Here is a 14,619-nt window from a genome sequence, read left to right as displayed (position 1 = left end):
CACCTGTTTATAAATAAATAATAAAATGTGTAAAATACACTTTAATTAGCATACTAGCAGTAATGCAAGTGTTTTTTTCTGGTGTTCTCATTTGTTTATTGATCTTTTTAAAATCTCTTTCCTGCTAGTGACTGGCTTCTTATACTTAGTTAATTTTAGAATTGTTGTCTTTCCATACATGCAGTCTCTAATGGATGCAGCTGCATAATTTTGCAGTCTGTATGTCTGGTAGTATTGCAGGCTAGACTGGAGCATCTGTTTTATGAGGAAAGGTTGAGGGAGTTGCACCTGTTCAATCTCAAGAGAAACTGAGAGGGGACCTCATCACTGTCTCATCACTATCTGAAGAGAGGGTGTCAAGGGGATTGGATCCAGGCTCATGTCAGCCAATGGGACAGAAGGCAGTGGGCAGAAAGTGATGCACAGGAAGTTCCACCTGAAAATGAGGAAAAACTTCTTTACTGTGCAGGTGACTGAGCACTGGAACAGGTTGCACAGATAAGTGGAAATTCTCTTTGAAAATATTCCAGAACCCTCTGGACACAATCCTAGTCCATGTGCTCTGGGATGACCCTGTTTGAGCAGGGAGGTAGGACCAGGTGACCTGCTGGGGTCCCTTCTAACCTGACCCATTCTGTGACTGCACATTTCTGACTCAAGGTGCTTCTTTCCTACCTGTCTTGGGGTAAGTTAACTTCTATCTGTACCTGTTAGTGTATGTTTCCATCTAAGAAACTCAGTGCCACTCCAATGACATATTTTTCATTGTCCTTCACATCTTATATGATGGAAGAGACTGGGTATATTTGATGCCTAAAATATCACCAAGCCTTAGATAAGCCCGGTGTATTCCAAGTCCTTGTCACTGTTTCTGATTTAAATGCACCATTATAGCAGCGTGTTCATCCTTAAGTCTATGATATGAAGTGTCATTATCTTGTTCCTGCTTTGTATAAGATATTTTGTATATCTTTGTATAAGATATTATTAAACTACACTTGAATTTGTTTTGTGGAATGTTTCCTTCAAACTTCTGCAGTTTTGCTAGAGGAAAATGAAGTGAATTTCAAGAAAGCATCATAAAAATGAGTTGTTCAGAAAACACTATTCAAATAAGTATTATTTCTGTTAAAATTTCCGTGCAAATACTTGGATGGCATATTTAATTTAAAAAATGGAATTGTTCAGGGCGAGTCCAGCTTTTTAATTTCACAGCAACAATTTTTTCCAGTTCTAGTTATATTTTGTGGATGAAATTCAGTTATTCTCAAACATAGTGCTTGCTTCTCATACACTAATGCTGACTACTGATTGAAGAACACAAGTGCTCTTTAACTTCTTTTGTTACACTAATTTCTTTAAACTGGATAATATTTCTGTTCTAGTATGATTAGATTATTTTGTTCTGGTTCCTATGAGAAAAATAAGTAAATATGGGGAAAAACTGATAGCTAAAATAAGTCTTCCTCAATAATACAGCTACTAGCTGTTACTTAAAACCAAAATTACCCAGGCAGAGTCAATTAAAAGTAAAAACTGTTGAATATAAGTTTACACATAAATCTGGATTAGGTTTCTTTTTCCCCAGCTTATGTGCCAGCAAGACACACGTTTCAAAACCTTTTATTGGTGGGGATCTAGCTGATAACTCCTTGCACTATAGTGGAGAACTGAGCTGAAGTTTACTGTCTGGTGATGTTCTGACAAGACTTCTGCTGTCTTACTTTAAAAGTCTATCCAGATAAAAATATTTTGAATCTGTTTACTCAGCTGTGACTTACAGGGTCATTTTGGAGGGGGGAAAAGCCCAAACAACTCACCACTTGATTTTGCGTTGTTGGGTGTACTGCATCTTTTTTAAAGCTGGTTTACCAAAGTTGAAATAAAACCCAGATTTGTTTAAAAGCTGACAGCACTTGTATCTCTTAACGCTCTGGTATGTATCTTAGCTATAGTAGTGACTAAAAAGAGCATTCTGTTTTCCTGGGGAAATTTTTTTTTTGTCTTTTCAGTGTATGCAGAGAGTATTTTCAGAATGGTGGAAAAAGAAAAGCACTTGAGAAAGATGAAAAAAAAGCACTTCTTGCTTCTAAGACCACTCCAGCTTTAAATGTTCCTGAGACTCCCAAGATTGAAGATCCTTTGCCAAACTTCGGCTTGACAAATCATGAAGCTATGACAGAAGAGTAAGTTTTACTTGTTTTGACTTTTTTCCCCTCTTTTTTTTGAGTGTTAAAACTTACCATGACATTTTTTTTGCTGTAACATGTTAGATCAGTATGATGTATTTTCAATAGTTAAGAAGGGGAATTTTCATGTGAATATATGCATTTCAAGAGCTGTTTATGTTGTAGTATATTTTGGTGAATGCGATAAAAAAATTGCTAGAGAATGACAACTTAGTCATCTTCATTTTAGTGCTAGAGCAATTTCACTTCAGTATGTCATTGGTGTGCAATGCAATTTATATTAAACCTTGAGGTGAAATAAGGGAGATGTTAATTAAGTTAGAATCTAATGGCTGTTCAGCACTGTTGAAAAGTCAATTGCTTATGTAAGTACTAAGTGCCAAATGTAAATATCAGAGTACTTAAAACTTTCTCTTCATAAATAATTGCAGAGAAACTCTTGATTCCAATTACACACTTCAAAAGCAATTTGGAATTACAACCCTTAACTTTTAATGTGCTTTCTGATGACTGGCTCTGCAGAACTTGTAGTATCCTTGAGGTATTTTCCAAACAACAGTTTTAATTTTGTTTTTGACCTTCACTCAAGTAAGAATTGTATTTTTGGCATCCAAGACTAACTTTATTATTTCTGGAATGCCACCCTCCATTTTATTTTTCCTAAATAACATGTCATGTTTGTGACTGTTCCATATGTGATGGAAAAAAATTCATATTTTGCAAGCACAATGAAATAATGAATGCATAAGCATAGAATCTATAAAAGTTATAACTTGTTTCATATTCTTTATGGGATAGTTGTTATGACTTCCTGCAATAGTGTTTTTTTGTTGCATAGAGATTTTTTTCCTTTACTTTAGCATGTCTGCTGTGATCAGCTATTACTTGAAGCTAGGTGTAGTGTCAGTTAGGGAAAGAATGACATGTTATTAATGTCTGTCCTTAGGACCTGGTGCCTTTTGCGTCTCTCATGTTTGTTTAAATCAATAGGTTTGATGATCATATATGCTTTAAAGCTGTCTACCAGTGGGAGACATTGTGAGGATAAAGCATTGGTTCTCTCTTTGCATTTCTTTGCTCTCTTTTTGATCTGTCTTCATACTTTCTGCAGTTAAGAGTGGCTGTTGCATAGCTAGCTTCACCTGCCTTCTTGCTACCAGTTGTTTGTAGCCTTCCTTTTTGTTCTAATGTGTACAGAAAGGAGTTAATAGAGAATTTTTATGAATTATTTTAAAAGTATTTGTTATATAATGAGTGCTGATTATTTTTATTTTCATTCTCAAAACTTTAAAAATATACTCACCCCTTAAGACATACCAGGAAAAGGCAAGTTTTATAATATTTACCTGAATAAGCTGCAAATAATAAGTTCTTAGTAGCCACACAGACCTTGAAAAACAAGGCATAACTGGTCTAAGTTACTGTCCAGAGAAATAAAAATTCTGGGTGTTTTTTTTTTTTTATACCTTACAGAAGAAATTACAGAGTTTATCAGAAAGAAAATGGACTGTATATTACACATAGCAGAGATCTCTCCTGAAATGCTTTGTCATGTCTACACTGATCTAGTAGTGAAGTCTCAAACTTGTATCCCTTGGTACAAGGGATATGGGGGAACCTACGCACAGTGTTTAAATACTGTCACTCCGTTTTGGTCATGTAACACTACAAGTAAGAGTTGTGGGTTTGTCTGTTGGTATGACTAAGCCTGTGACTCTTTGTTTTACTTTGCTACGTGTAAAGACAATAATTCTGTTCATCCCATATATAATCCTCTCTCAAGTAATATATAAATATATATAATTAAGGTAGCTTTTGTAAATAGGAAGAAAGTACACATCATAGTGATTTTTTCAGTGTACCATAGGTGAAGTGGCTGTCCTGGAAATTAGAGGCTTCTGGGACTTGCTGCTTAATTTTAATCTGACAGGTATTTCATTGAACACTTAAAAGAGAACATGTTTAGATCTCTAGAGGCTCTCTTTTTTTTTATGGGAAGTTTTCTCTGCACTGTAGCATCCTGTTTCCTCTTGTTATGCTTCCTGTGGTCCCATGTGTCCATTGATTTGTTGTTACCATATTGGACTCTAATATAGAATGCAAGCATACATACAGGCATACATTTTTGTGTTTGAATGAGAAAGGATCTGCCATTAATGTCTCCATTTGCTAGACAAGGAGATATACTGGTCTGAGAAACCTCAGGCTACCCTTATGTGGAAAAAGACACTACTTGACTTCAGTCCATGTTTGAGATTTATGGGTACTAGGATCTGTATCCAAATCAGTATCCAAATTCCTGTTCCAAGTCTGGAAAAATTGTTGCTTTCATCTTCGTTTTGAAGTCTCACTGGGTACTGATTGACTTACAGGGTAGCTTGGTAATATTTGCAGCTTTAACTTAATTGTTACACTGTTTGCCTTGGTCATGGTGGTATTTTGAGAGAAGTATGCCCTGGGTATCTTCTGTTCCATGTAGAAGCAAAATGCTTAAACTTGCCATTATTATTTTGCTGAATGCAACAAGACATTTTCTATTGCTTTTCCAGCATCCTCTCTCAGGTAGGTTACTGGAAGTCTAGAAGGAGCCCAGAGAGCCTGGATCTCTTACTGCTGCTTAGAGGTTTTTCGTTTTCTGCTTTGCTGTTGCTATGAGCACAGCCATGGCTTGGTTTTATTCCATTGGCCCTGCACCTCTGTTTCTGAAAGTCTTTGCAGTTATCTGTCTCCAGGGCTGAGGCTTTCCCAGAAACAAAACAAGTTATAATTTGGAGATGTCAGTTGGTTTTGGCTACAGAAACTTGAAGCAAAAGAACATTTTCTTTCTGGAAGGTTATTAGCATTCTCAGCTATGTGAAGTCCCTGTGAAAGCTGTGACTTTATCTTCCCCTAATGGAAGGGATTAATGGATTTTGGATATTCGAAGATGTTACAAATCATCATGGGATTTTTTTAGATTGCAGCCCTGTAAATGATGCAATTTATGTATTTGTTCTCTGTTTCCCTTTTCAACTCATGAAATTTTAACTCTGGTATCTAGTGTGACTTCAAAATCAGTAAGTACTACAAAAAGTTAAGTGAGAAACACAATATGAGAAAGCCTGTCAGTGGACACACAATTTGCCATTTTATTTACTTACTACAAGTGCACAAGTTAATAGTACTACAGCTGCTCTGAACAAAATTCTTCTGCTTGAGGACCATCTGCTTTTATTGGATGGAGCTTGGTTCTTTAGTATCTCAGTAATTGAAGTAAGGCATTCACTTCTATTAGTCACTACTGTGGTGTTCTGTGAGAATCTTTTTTATTAGTTACCTGAAGTTGTAACTCAGAATACAGCTTTAAAAGTTACATTTGATAAAATTTAATTCTTGCTGCTTCTTAGGTTCCTTCACTCCTTGGGAAAGATCAGATTACTTGATGTTGGTAGCTGCTTTAATCCATTTCTGAAGTTTGAAGAATTTCTGACAGTTGGCATAGACATTGTTCCAGCTGTTGAGGTATGTAATGTTTCCTGTATTTAATATAAACTTGATCCTCAGATTTGTGGAATGCCTCAAAATGACTGTAAAAAAACTGCATTTAATAGTTAAATGCTTTCTAAATATCTGTTTTAGTAGGAACTAAGCATTGCAACCTTTCCTATAAACAGGCTCTAAAGTTCTAGTGTTTTCTTTCAAAAATAAGATTTTTTCCCAGAGACATCTTTATAATGGTGTTATTAATCTTGTAATTGGAAAATTTTAGTATCCGTCTTTTAATGGTATTTCAGATGAGTCCTTGCGTCTTAAAAGGTACAAATAATGATTAAGTAGGCATATGCTTAGGCAAGAACCTCTCAGAAGCTGCATTCACTGACAGAAGAAAATGATCAGTGACTGTATTTGGTGAGTTTTTCTGGGGAGATTTAGTAATCAGAAGTACACTATAAGGGAGCATTTCTATTTATTGCTACAAGTATTCTTGAGCTTCCAAAATCCAGAAGACAAATTTATCAGCATATTTGGGGTAAATTGCTTCATTTTCTCTAGGCAGTGAGGTTCTCAAATGCCCTAATTCTGCTGTAGTCATATTTCTTTGTGTCTTTTACTCTTGACCCAACTTCTGTCATTACTAATTGCATTTATCAACCACACAAAAGGATAAAATGGAATATTTTTTTTTTTAAAAGACACAGAAGTACATTTCTGACAGAAAACAGAAAAGCCTTTAACTACACACACCTTGACTACTTACAGTTAAAATTCAGGCACTATTAAAATCTGTAGCCTAAGATAACCCTCCTTAGAAGTGGAGAAGTGAAAAGAAATATACAGGTGAAATAATGCAGTTAACTGGAAAGTAATGTTCTCTTATTTGCTGCAGTGTGATTTACCTGCTAAATACCTGGTAGTTTGTTGTTGTTACAATGTTTAATCTATTAACACCTCAATTGTATATTTGCATATATGCTGAGAGATACTGAAAGATATTCTTTAAAAATTTGAGTCTGATTAAATTGCTTTCAAAAGCAATTCAATGTTAGTGCCGTCTAAAACACAAACTTCGAGTAGATTTTGTCTTGCCTAATTTGAAACACAGGCATCACAATGGCTTTCCAGCACTTCGGAGGCTGTAGGACTGTGTAGGGCTGTTGGGCATGACACAGGAGGTAAAAAAGACACATGCCACTGAAATGGCAGCCTGTGGCATTTAAAATAGTAATACATGGGAAGTGAATTTCTACCTATGAAATTTCTAGCCTCAGTGTCTACATCTCAGGTTCTAAGTTCTAATTACAGTCAGTGAAGATCTATTAAAAATAATTAAACCTAAATATCTGCTGTTCGATGGTGAGATGAATTGGGTTCTGTATTGACTAATTCTCCAGTGACTATAATGGCAGCCTAGGTACCTAACATTACATGAGTTGAACCTCAACATTAATTTTTGAGTACGCCTAGTTAATTTTTTTCTATCTTCTAATCTCATATAGAAATAATGCTTTCATAAGAAAGCTACATTTGTTCTCATGAAAATCAGTTTAACTGTACAGTGACCAAAACCTTTATTGGGAAAAGTCCTGAAAAAGTAACTTCTGTGGATTTGATGAAAGAACATATGCAATTTCTGTGTACTAATCAGTTCCTTAGATTCTCTCCCAGCAGAAGGGAACAATAAGATAATTGATTTCTGGTCGTCTGACATGGTTAGTACCATAGCTTCATGGTAGGAGCTTCCCAGAGTGCTAATTTCATGCTTACTCTGAGGCCTGTCTCAGGCTTACCAACATCTTTCATTCTCTTGGATGCTTTGGCTTGTTCAGGGCACCTTGAAGCCTGGCTAGCGAGTGTTCTTGGAGGGACAGGGAGTACAGTTTGAGCAGTCAAACGCATCGACTAGAATAAGCTTAGTCCTACCTCCAAAACAGAATTAATGAGCCCTGATGTACTGAAGATGACTCTGCTTTGAGCTATATCAGCACCATAACCTTCTGAATAAATTTATCTTTAGGCCAGCAGTTGCCTGGGCTGATTTAAGATTTTCAAAATAACAGCCAGAGGTTTATTGTGATAGGTAATGTCATCTCCTGACTTGAAAAACGTATCTTGGTAAGTTGTGGTAAAAGCTGAAAATAAAATAAACTGGTAAAATTCTCAGATTTAGCAGATTTCTTAGGTAAGATACTAAAGTACCTTTTAAAACAAATTGAAGCACAGAGGCTTCTTAGAAAGCCAGTTTCTTAAATAATGTTGATTGGAGGGTTAAATAGTTCCTTCTTTAATAAAAAAAAAGGATTATCCACTTTCATATAGAAATGCTTTGGATATAGACTAAGAAGTTGAGTAATACTTCCATTTATTTGGAGGAATAAGAGGGATGTAATTGTGGAAATACAAGAAAAGGAACTGAAATGTTAGTTATGTAACGAAAGGATAAGTGTCTTCAAAGTTTTTAGAATCTCTGTTTTACATACAGAGAATGCAAACTGTAGAATATGGAAATACATTTCCTTTGAAGGTGTGTATCACACTGGAGTGTGAAGTCACTCCAGGACAGAAGGGTTTTGGATTTTGAGAGAGAGGGAAACTGCTTACCAAGAAAAGATTAATATTTTCATTAGTTAGGCACCATGCACTCATTTCCAGTGTCCTGGTGTAAGGTATGCTGAGGGAAACGTGCATTATTAGAAGCTGGGAGGATGGAAACAGACTGTAGCGTGCAGCAGATGTTGTATTGGAGTGTAAATATAGTCTGAGACAAAAAAAAAAAAAAAAAAAAGGAGGCTGGAAGGGTACTGGAGTTAAAATATGTATCTCAACTTGAGGGTCCCTTCCAACTTAGTATATTTTGTGAAATACCTGTGCAAATTATTCACACAAGTAGGATTGTGTTCTTAAATGTCAGTGGATGCACTGAGATATTAACTGCTGCTTCCATGGCTCTGACTTAAACATTAGTTCAAGACTTGTATATCAAAAGTTTAGTAGCAAATTCCACTTTAGCAGCATTTTTGTCCTAAAGCTGATTACAGATTCCACTTGAAACCTGTCTTAATCTTGAAATTGTCTATAACATTATTTCTGCGTTACTGATTTGTGTTTCTCCACTACTCAGAAATACTTGCAGTCTAAACTGTTTTTTTCAGCGGGATATGTGTGACTGCTAACTTTTTAACTCTTGAAATTTTGAAGTTCTAAGTAAAGTTAACATGCCACTCTGAGCAATCAATTTTCAAAATGCTTCTTTCTTTTAAAACTTACTAGAGAATATAATGAAATTGCTACTGTAATTTCCTGCTCTCAGTATTACAGGGAAACAGAATACAGCCTTACAGGTATAATGGTTGCAATTAAAATTTCTTGGTTATAGCCACACAATGCAAATCTTTTTCTGGATCTTTGCATATCAAAGGGCAAGATTAAAGCTAACAAAAAGCAAATCAAATTTTTTTTAATATTGATTACATTTTGTAATTTTCTGCTTACGCTTGGAGGAGAATGTGATTTTATATGAACAGAAATAACGTTCTGTTCTACTTGAAAAGAATTGTGCATATTAGTTCCTTTATGAATACCCTTGCAATACTGTTCTAGTAATCTTTGAATACTGCTTCATAAAACACATTTTTTCTATTTTCATGGTATTCAAATGCAACATACTTAATTTCACCTTTCAGGTGTGTTCCACAGAATGTTTTGTGCCTGCTTTCATATTTGCTAACCTATTTAGTGTCTGTCATTCGCTGCACATTCTCTAGGCATTAAGAACAATTTTTGCTGCTATCAGATTGCAGCATTATATCTTAATACCGTTTTTATGAAAATTCAGTCCTGGGTTATGATGAAGTGTCAAAACTTAGATTCACTAAAGCGCATGCATTTACTTTTTGAATGCTTTGTGATTAAGGATGTTAAGAATTCATTCTTCTGTATGTTGCATTGTGGTGTGATTTCTAGTCTTCGACAGTTTGAGTGCACAAATGATTAACAGATGATTTGTAGTCTTTAGCTTACTTTGATAACTGCCTAAATGTGTACCACTACACTTTACATCTACAGCAAAGCTAAAACACAGATCTACATCATTGCTGCAAATCAGTATTGTAACTTCAGAATCTATATTGCCTTGTTATTCCTTGAGTCTATACCAGTAAAAAATGACACTTTTTTCCAAGTGACCAAACTAGTGAGTTTTTTGGATTCTTTTTAAAGAACTGGTAGAAATTCTGAGGTATTAAATTTAGTTTCTAATTACTTATTTCAGGTTTATAAAAACCTATAAAAGGCTTTCAGCACATGTAAAAACACAAGCAATGTTCTGAGTTCTTAAATAATTTCTGAGATAGTTGATTCAATGCTTTTTTTGGGGGGGGATAAGTATTTTTTTTTAATTAACTGTTCTCAGCTATCAAATCTCTAGTAAAACACTGCACATCTAAAATTTTGCATATGTATTAAATTTTTCTTTTAGATTGATTTAATAGCAAGAGGAATGATCATCAGGCTTGACATTTCTTTAAGGGAATCATTGATTTTTCTGTGGATTTTGGTTGTATTAGCTCTTTAAGCTAACCTCGATGTTTGGTTTTCTGTTTTTGTTACTCCACCAGAGCGTATACAAATGTGACTTCCTAAATCTTCAAATTCAGCAACCTCTTCAACTGGCACAAGATGCTATAGATGCCTTTCTTAAGCAACTGAAAAATCCCATTGATTGTCTACCTGGAGAACTGTTCCATGTTGTCGTTTTCTCGCTCCTCCTTTCTTACTTTCCATCACCCTATCAACGATGGATATGCTGCAAGAAGGCACATGAACTCCTCGTATTAAATGGCTTACTGCTTGTAATAACTCCTGATTCATCTCATCAGAATCGCCGGGCTATGATGATGAAAAGCTGGAAAATTGCCATAGAATCCTTGGGTTTTAAACGCTTCAAGTATTCCAAATTTTCTCACATGCACCTGATGGCATTTAGGAAAACTTCCCTGCAAACAACAAGTGACTTAGTTAGCAGGAACTACCCAGGAATGCTGTATATCCCACAGGATTTCAACAGTATAGAGGATGAGGAGTATTCCAACACTGCCTGCTATGTTCGGTCAGACACAGAAGATGAACAGCTAGCTTACGGTTTTATGGAGCTACCTGATGCTCCCTATGATTCAGACTCTGGAGAAAGCCAGTCTAGTTCCATTCCTTTCTATGAGCTAGAAGATCCTATATTGCTTCTAAGTTAATGTAGTCATTGAAATGCCCTTTCAGTCAAACCTCTTGCTTAACTAATTTTGCTATACTAACATGGGCTCAACACAGAAAAATGGTTTGCATAAAGAAAATGCAAAGGTTTACAGAGTTTGCTATTTTTTTCTACTTTTGAATTTTAAAATTTATTCTTGTATGAAAGTGAAAAAATACAAGTTTTATGCAAATGACTCATGTCATAGCATAAATTGCTGTTACTTTCTTTAGATTTGTATCGCTATTTTTTTTCCAGAAAGGTACCATTCTTTTCTTTAGTGCTGTGAAGTGTGAGTTCTATTTAATTTGTTAAATGTTGTTTCAGTATTTTAAGTCAATGTGGTTGAGCTTAAGGCACTGGAGTTGGTGGGCTTCTGAGAAGTAAATGTAGGAAGAAATAATTTGCACTTTAATTAAACGTGCAGATAGGTTAAGACACTTGGTTACAAATGTCCCTTCTTAATTATGGAACAAAACTTTTTTCTTCCAAAATTTGTTTTGCTCTGGTTAAGCCTGGGCTGGAGAAACAGTAATGCTTGCACATTTGATTTTATCGTTATTGCAGCCCTCTTGACGTAACACCAAAACACTGGAATATATTCATCCACAGTTATACATACTGTGTAATTTCATTGTATAAATAGCAATTTCTGATGAGGCTTTTCCCCCAGAGGAGTATGGTACGTCTAGACAATTATGTTTCACTTCAAAGCTGGAATATGTTTTGCAGTTTTATGAGTATACAAGCACTAATATATATCAGTATTTCCGCAACTACAGTGTTCTGTATTCTCTTCCAGCTGTGTTTTTTGGGGGACAGGATGAGTTTTGTCATGTTTTATAGTAAATTATTTATGCATTTTTAAAAGAAACAACTTTTTTTTGAATTGTCCTTATTTGTAGACCTTCTAAGTTAGCCAGTGACTACAAACTGATTTTGTAAGAAGGAACATAACTGTACAAGTTTTTCAAGGATACACATATTTGCATAAAGCCATGTAATTCAGACCACACAAGTGAAGTTAACACATGCTTTTTGTTTGCTTATTAGCAAACAAAAATCTCCTGTTCAGTTAAATAAAAACTGACTGAAAACTGGTGTGCGCTGTAAGGAGATGAAACATCTGTTTTTACATCTATAAATTTTTAATTTGTGTAATGAATCTGTGAGTTTTTGCAGGAAAAATCAATTCTGTTCAGTGGTTAGAAAAAGAGGATTCATTATTGGTTTAGCTTAGATTTTCCTCCATTTAAAAATAATGGCCAGAATTTTCCGATTTGGATATTAGGCTCTTAAATCTATATGTAGGTGCCTAGTAGTAAATGATTTGAACTAGGTGCCAGATCATGATTTATTTCTGACTGCTGAAAATTGGTAAAACAATACTAATACATTTTCACAGGTGATTGTGATGAAGTATCTTACACCATAATAAACTGCCACATTGTATTTATATGAAAGTTGCTAGATAAATTGAAGTGTAGTGTGGATTTTACAGTGGTTGCTACAAAAATGAAACTTACTCCTTCCATTGAAGTTTTGCACTGAATGTGTCACAGTTTGACCTACCTGTTTTTCTTTTATAGTATTTCTTACATAGAGTAATCACATTGGTCCAGCTTATGCTCAAATGTGATCTGGACTGTGGTGCTGTATTCTTTAACATAAGCTTTTTGTATCTCTTTTTGAATTTAAAGCATTCCCAAATACCTAATTCAAATTTGTTATTCAGTCTGAATGATAGAGTTATACAAACCAAACAATTATATTCTGATGTGTACAAAAGAAAATAATTAAGGTTAGACATACAAGAGTCATGGTTCACTTGGTAATTTTTGTTACAGAGAATACTTCTCTAATGAAATACACAATGTTTTCAAAATTGGCTTTAAGACACTATTTTCATTAAAATGTTTGTCATTGAAAGCCTTTATTCCCAATTAACCACTAATTCCAGCAGTGCTCATGTTAAAATATGGCTGCTGTAAATTCAGCTGTTTATGGGAGGTTAATATGTGCATTCTTCAAAGTATACCTAGTAACTGATTAACCGATACTCGATTTAAAAACTAGTACAGCATCAGGCATATGTGTTTGCATTGATTACTGTAAATTGGTTTGCAATTCATACACAAAGAAGTGCAATTCAGATGAAGATTTATCCCCCAAAATAGCTTACATATTAAGATTCAAAGTTTAATTCTTTTTGGGAGGTTGGTGACAACACTGTGGTTTAGGGACCTGAGATTCACAACAGCTTGGTTTTCTTGCTAATCATTCTAAATGCCCAAAGTGGGTTTATTGGTTATTTGGTTTTGTGGGTTTGTTTTTGTTGTTTTTTTTTCTTTTCTTTGGTTTGGTTTGTATTGTTTTTTTTCACAAGGGACAGGAGATTGTGGTGGAGGAGGAAAGTGATTTACATAAATACTTGCATCTCCCTTAATAATAAAGTGGTGATATCAGGAGTTGTATATTTGACTTTGGTGCAAGAATATTATTTCTAGGTTATGAAATATTCAAAAATTATGACTGTGCAAGACATCTTTCACTCTTAAGGTGCTGGAGAAGAAAAGGAAGAAAACATGTATTGGCATCTCTGTTGTCTTTTATGTCACTACTTTTGTGAACAAAGCACATTTATTAAAAAAAATCTGAAAAACCAAAAACATTCTAAAAAATTCTTTGGGGTCGAGCTATTGTCTTTTTTCTTTCTGTGCCATCTGTTAATGCTGAAATCCAGTGAAATCAAGGCAAAGCTATTCTTTATTTTCAAGAAGATAGTTGTCTTGAGTTTATTTTATAACCCATAACAATGTTAAATTTGGTACTTCAGTTTCAGCTTCTTCATCTCAGTTGTGGTCTCTGCTTTCTGGAAGGGTTTTTTAAGTTATTCCATCTGATTCTATTACGATGTTGCTTTGCCTGCCCACTTAGATGTGACCACTTTCTAATCCACTTCCTCTCATCTATCTCTATATGTTCTTAATTTCCTCTCTATCTCACTGAAATACTTTTAGAGCATCCATTGTATGCTTGTCCTTTGATATCATTATTGTATTTTTCTACATTATGATTCTGGAGGTGTTGGGGAAAGGATGGCACTGGGAAAAGAAATCCCAAGAACTGATAACTGAAGGCTCCTGCTCAGATCCAAGTTCTAGGAAGACTGGATTTCAGCAGAATTGAAGTGTGTCCCTAACGCTGCACAGCCTACCTGGTATATTCTGGTCTCTTAAATGAGAGTGAAGATGACTAAATAGCATTTCACAGCTGTGCTTAGTGTTGATATCCTTTTTGCCTCATTCTGCTTCAGGAAGACTGCCTGACTTGCTTTATAAGCATCATCATTCTAAGGCTTTTTAATCACATCTCCATGAATCAGCAGCAGGTTTTCTGCTCATTTTTTCCTCTTCTTTCCCTCAATTGTTTTTGACCTAGAACAGTAAGGTGGCTTTCCAGCAAGGTTTCATTTCACAAAGTTGCACAGAAACTTAGTAGGGTCATTTTACTCTCTAAGTAAAACACTGACAAAGAAGTTTCCATAGTTGCTTCCAATTGCGATCATGGTTGGATCAATACAGTACCAATTAAGTGTTGTCCATGATGCTGGGAGAGCATCTGAAGCATGTGTCCCTCACTAGGCAACTGGGATTGTACTATAGTGCTCGTTAAAGAAAAACCTTTTAGCTTGTGGATTATTTTATT

The 14,619-nt window shown here is 35.1% G+C and overlaps 1 protein-coding gene across 2 annotated transcripts in view; it reads left to right on the top strand.

Moving 5' to 3' along the window:
* Window positions 1-13,574, top strand: part of SAMTOR (S-adenosylmethionine sensor upstream of mTORC1) — a 33,095-nt gene extending 19,521 nt beyond the window's left edge. For both annotated transcript variants that reach the window (XM_005519267.3, XM_088055795.1), the window contains exons 3-5: window positions 2,013-2,186; window positions 5,576-5,690; window positions 10,283-13,574. In XM_005519267.3, coding sequence (XP_005519324.2) covers window positions 2,013-2,186; window positions 5,576-5,690; window positions 10,283-10,912 — 919 coding nt within the window. In that variant the 3' untranslated portion in view covers window positions 10,913-13,574. The remainder of the gene's footprint in view (window positions 1-2,012; window positions 2,187-5,575; window positions 5,691-10,282) is intronic.
* Window positions 13,575-14,619: the final 1,045 nt, after the last annotated feature.

Source organism: Pseudopodoces humilis, chromosome 5, assembly GCF_049639895.1.
Source record: "Pseudopodoces humilis isolate 2021_Gansu_Grassland_sample_001 chromosome 5, ASM4963989v1, whole genome shotgun sequence".
NCBI classification, from domain to species: domain Eukaryota; kingdom Metazoa; phylum Chordata; class Aves; order Passeriformes; family Paridae; genus Pseudopodoces; species Pseudopodoces humilis.
This window is presented reverse-complemented; position numbering and strand designations above follow the sequence as displayed.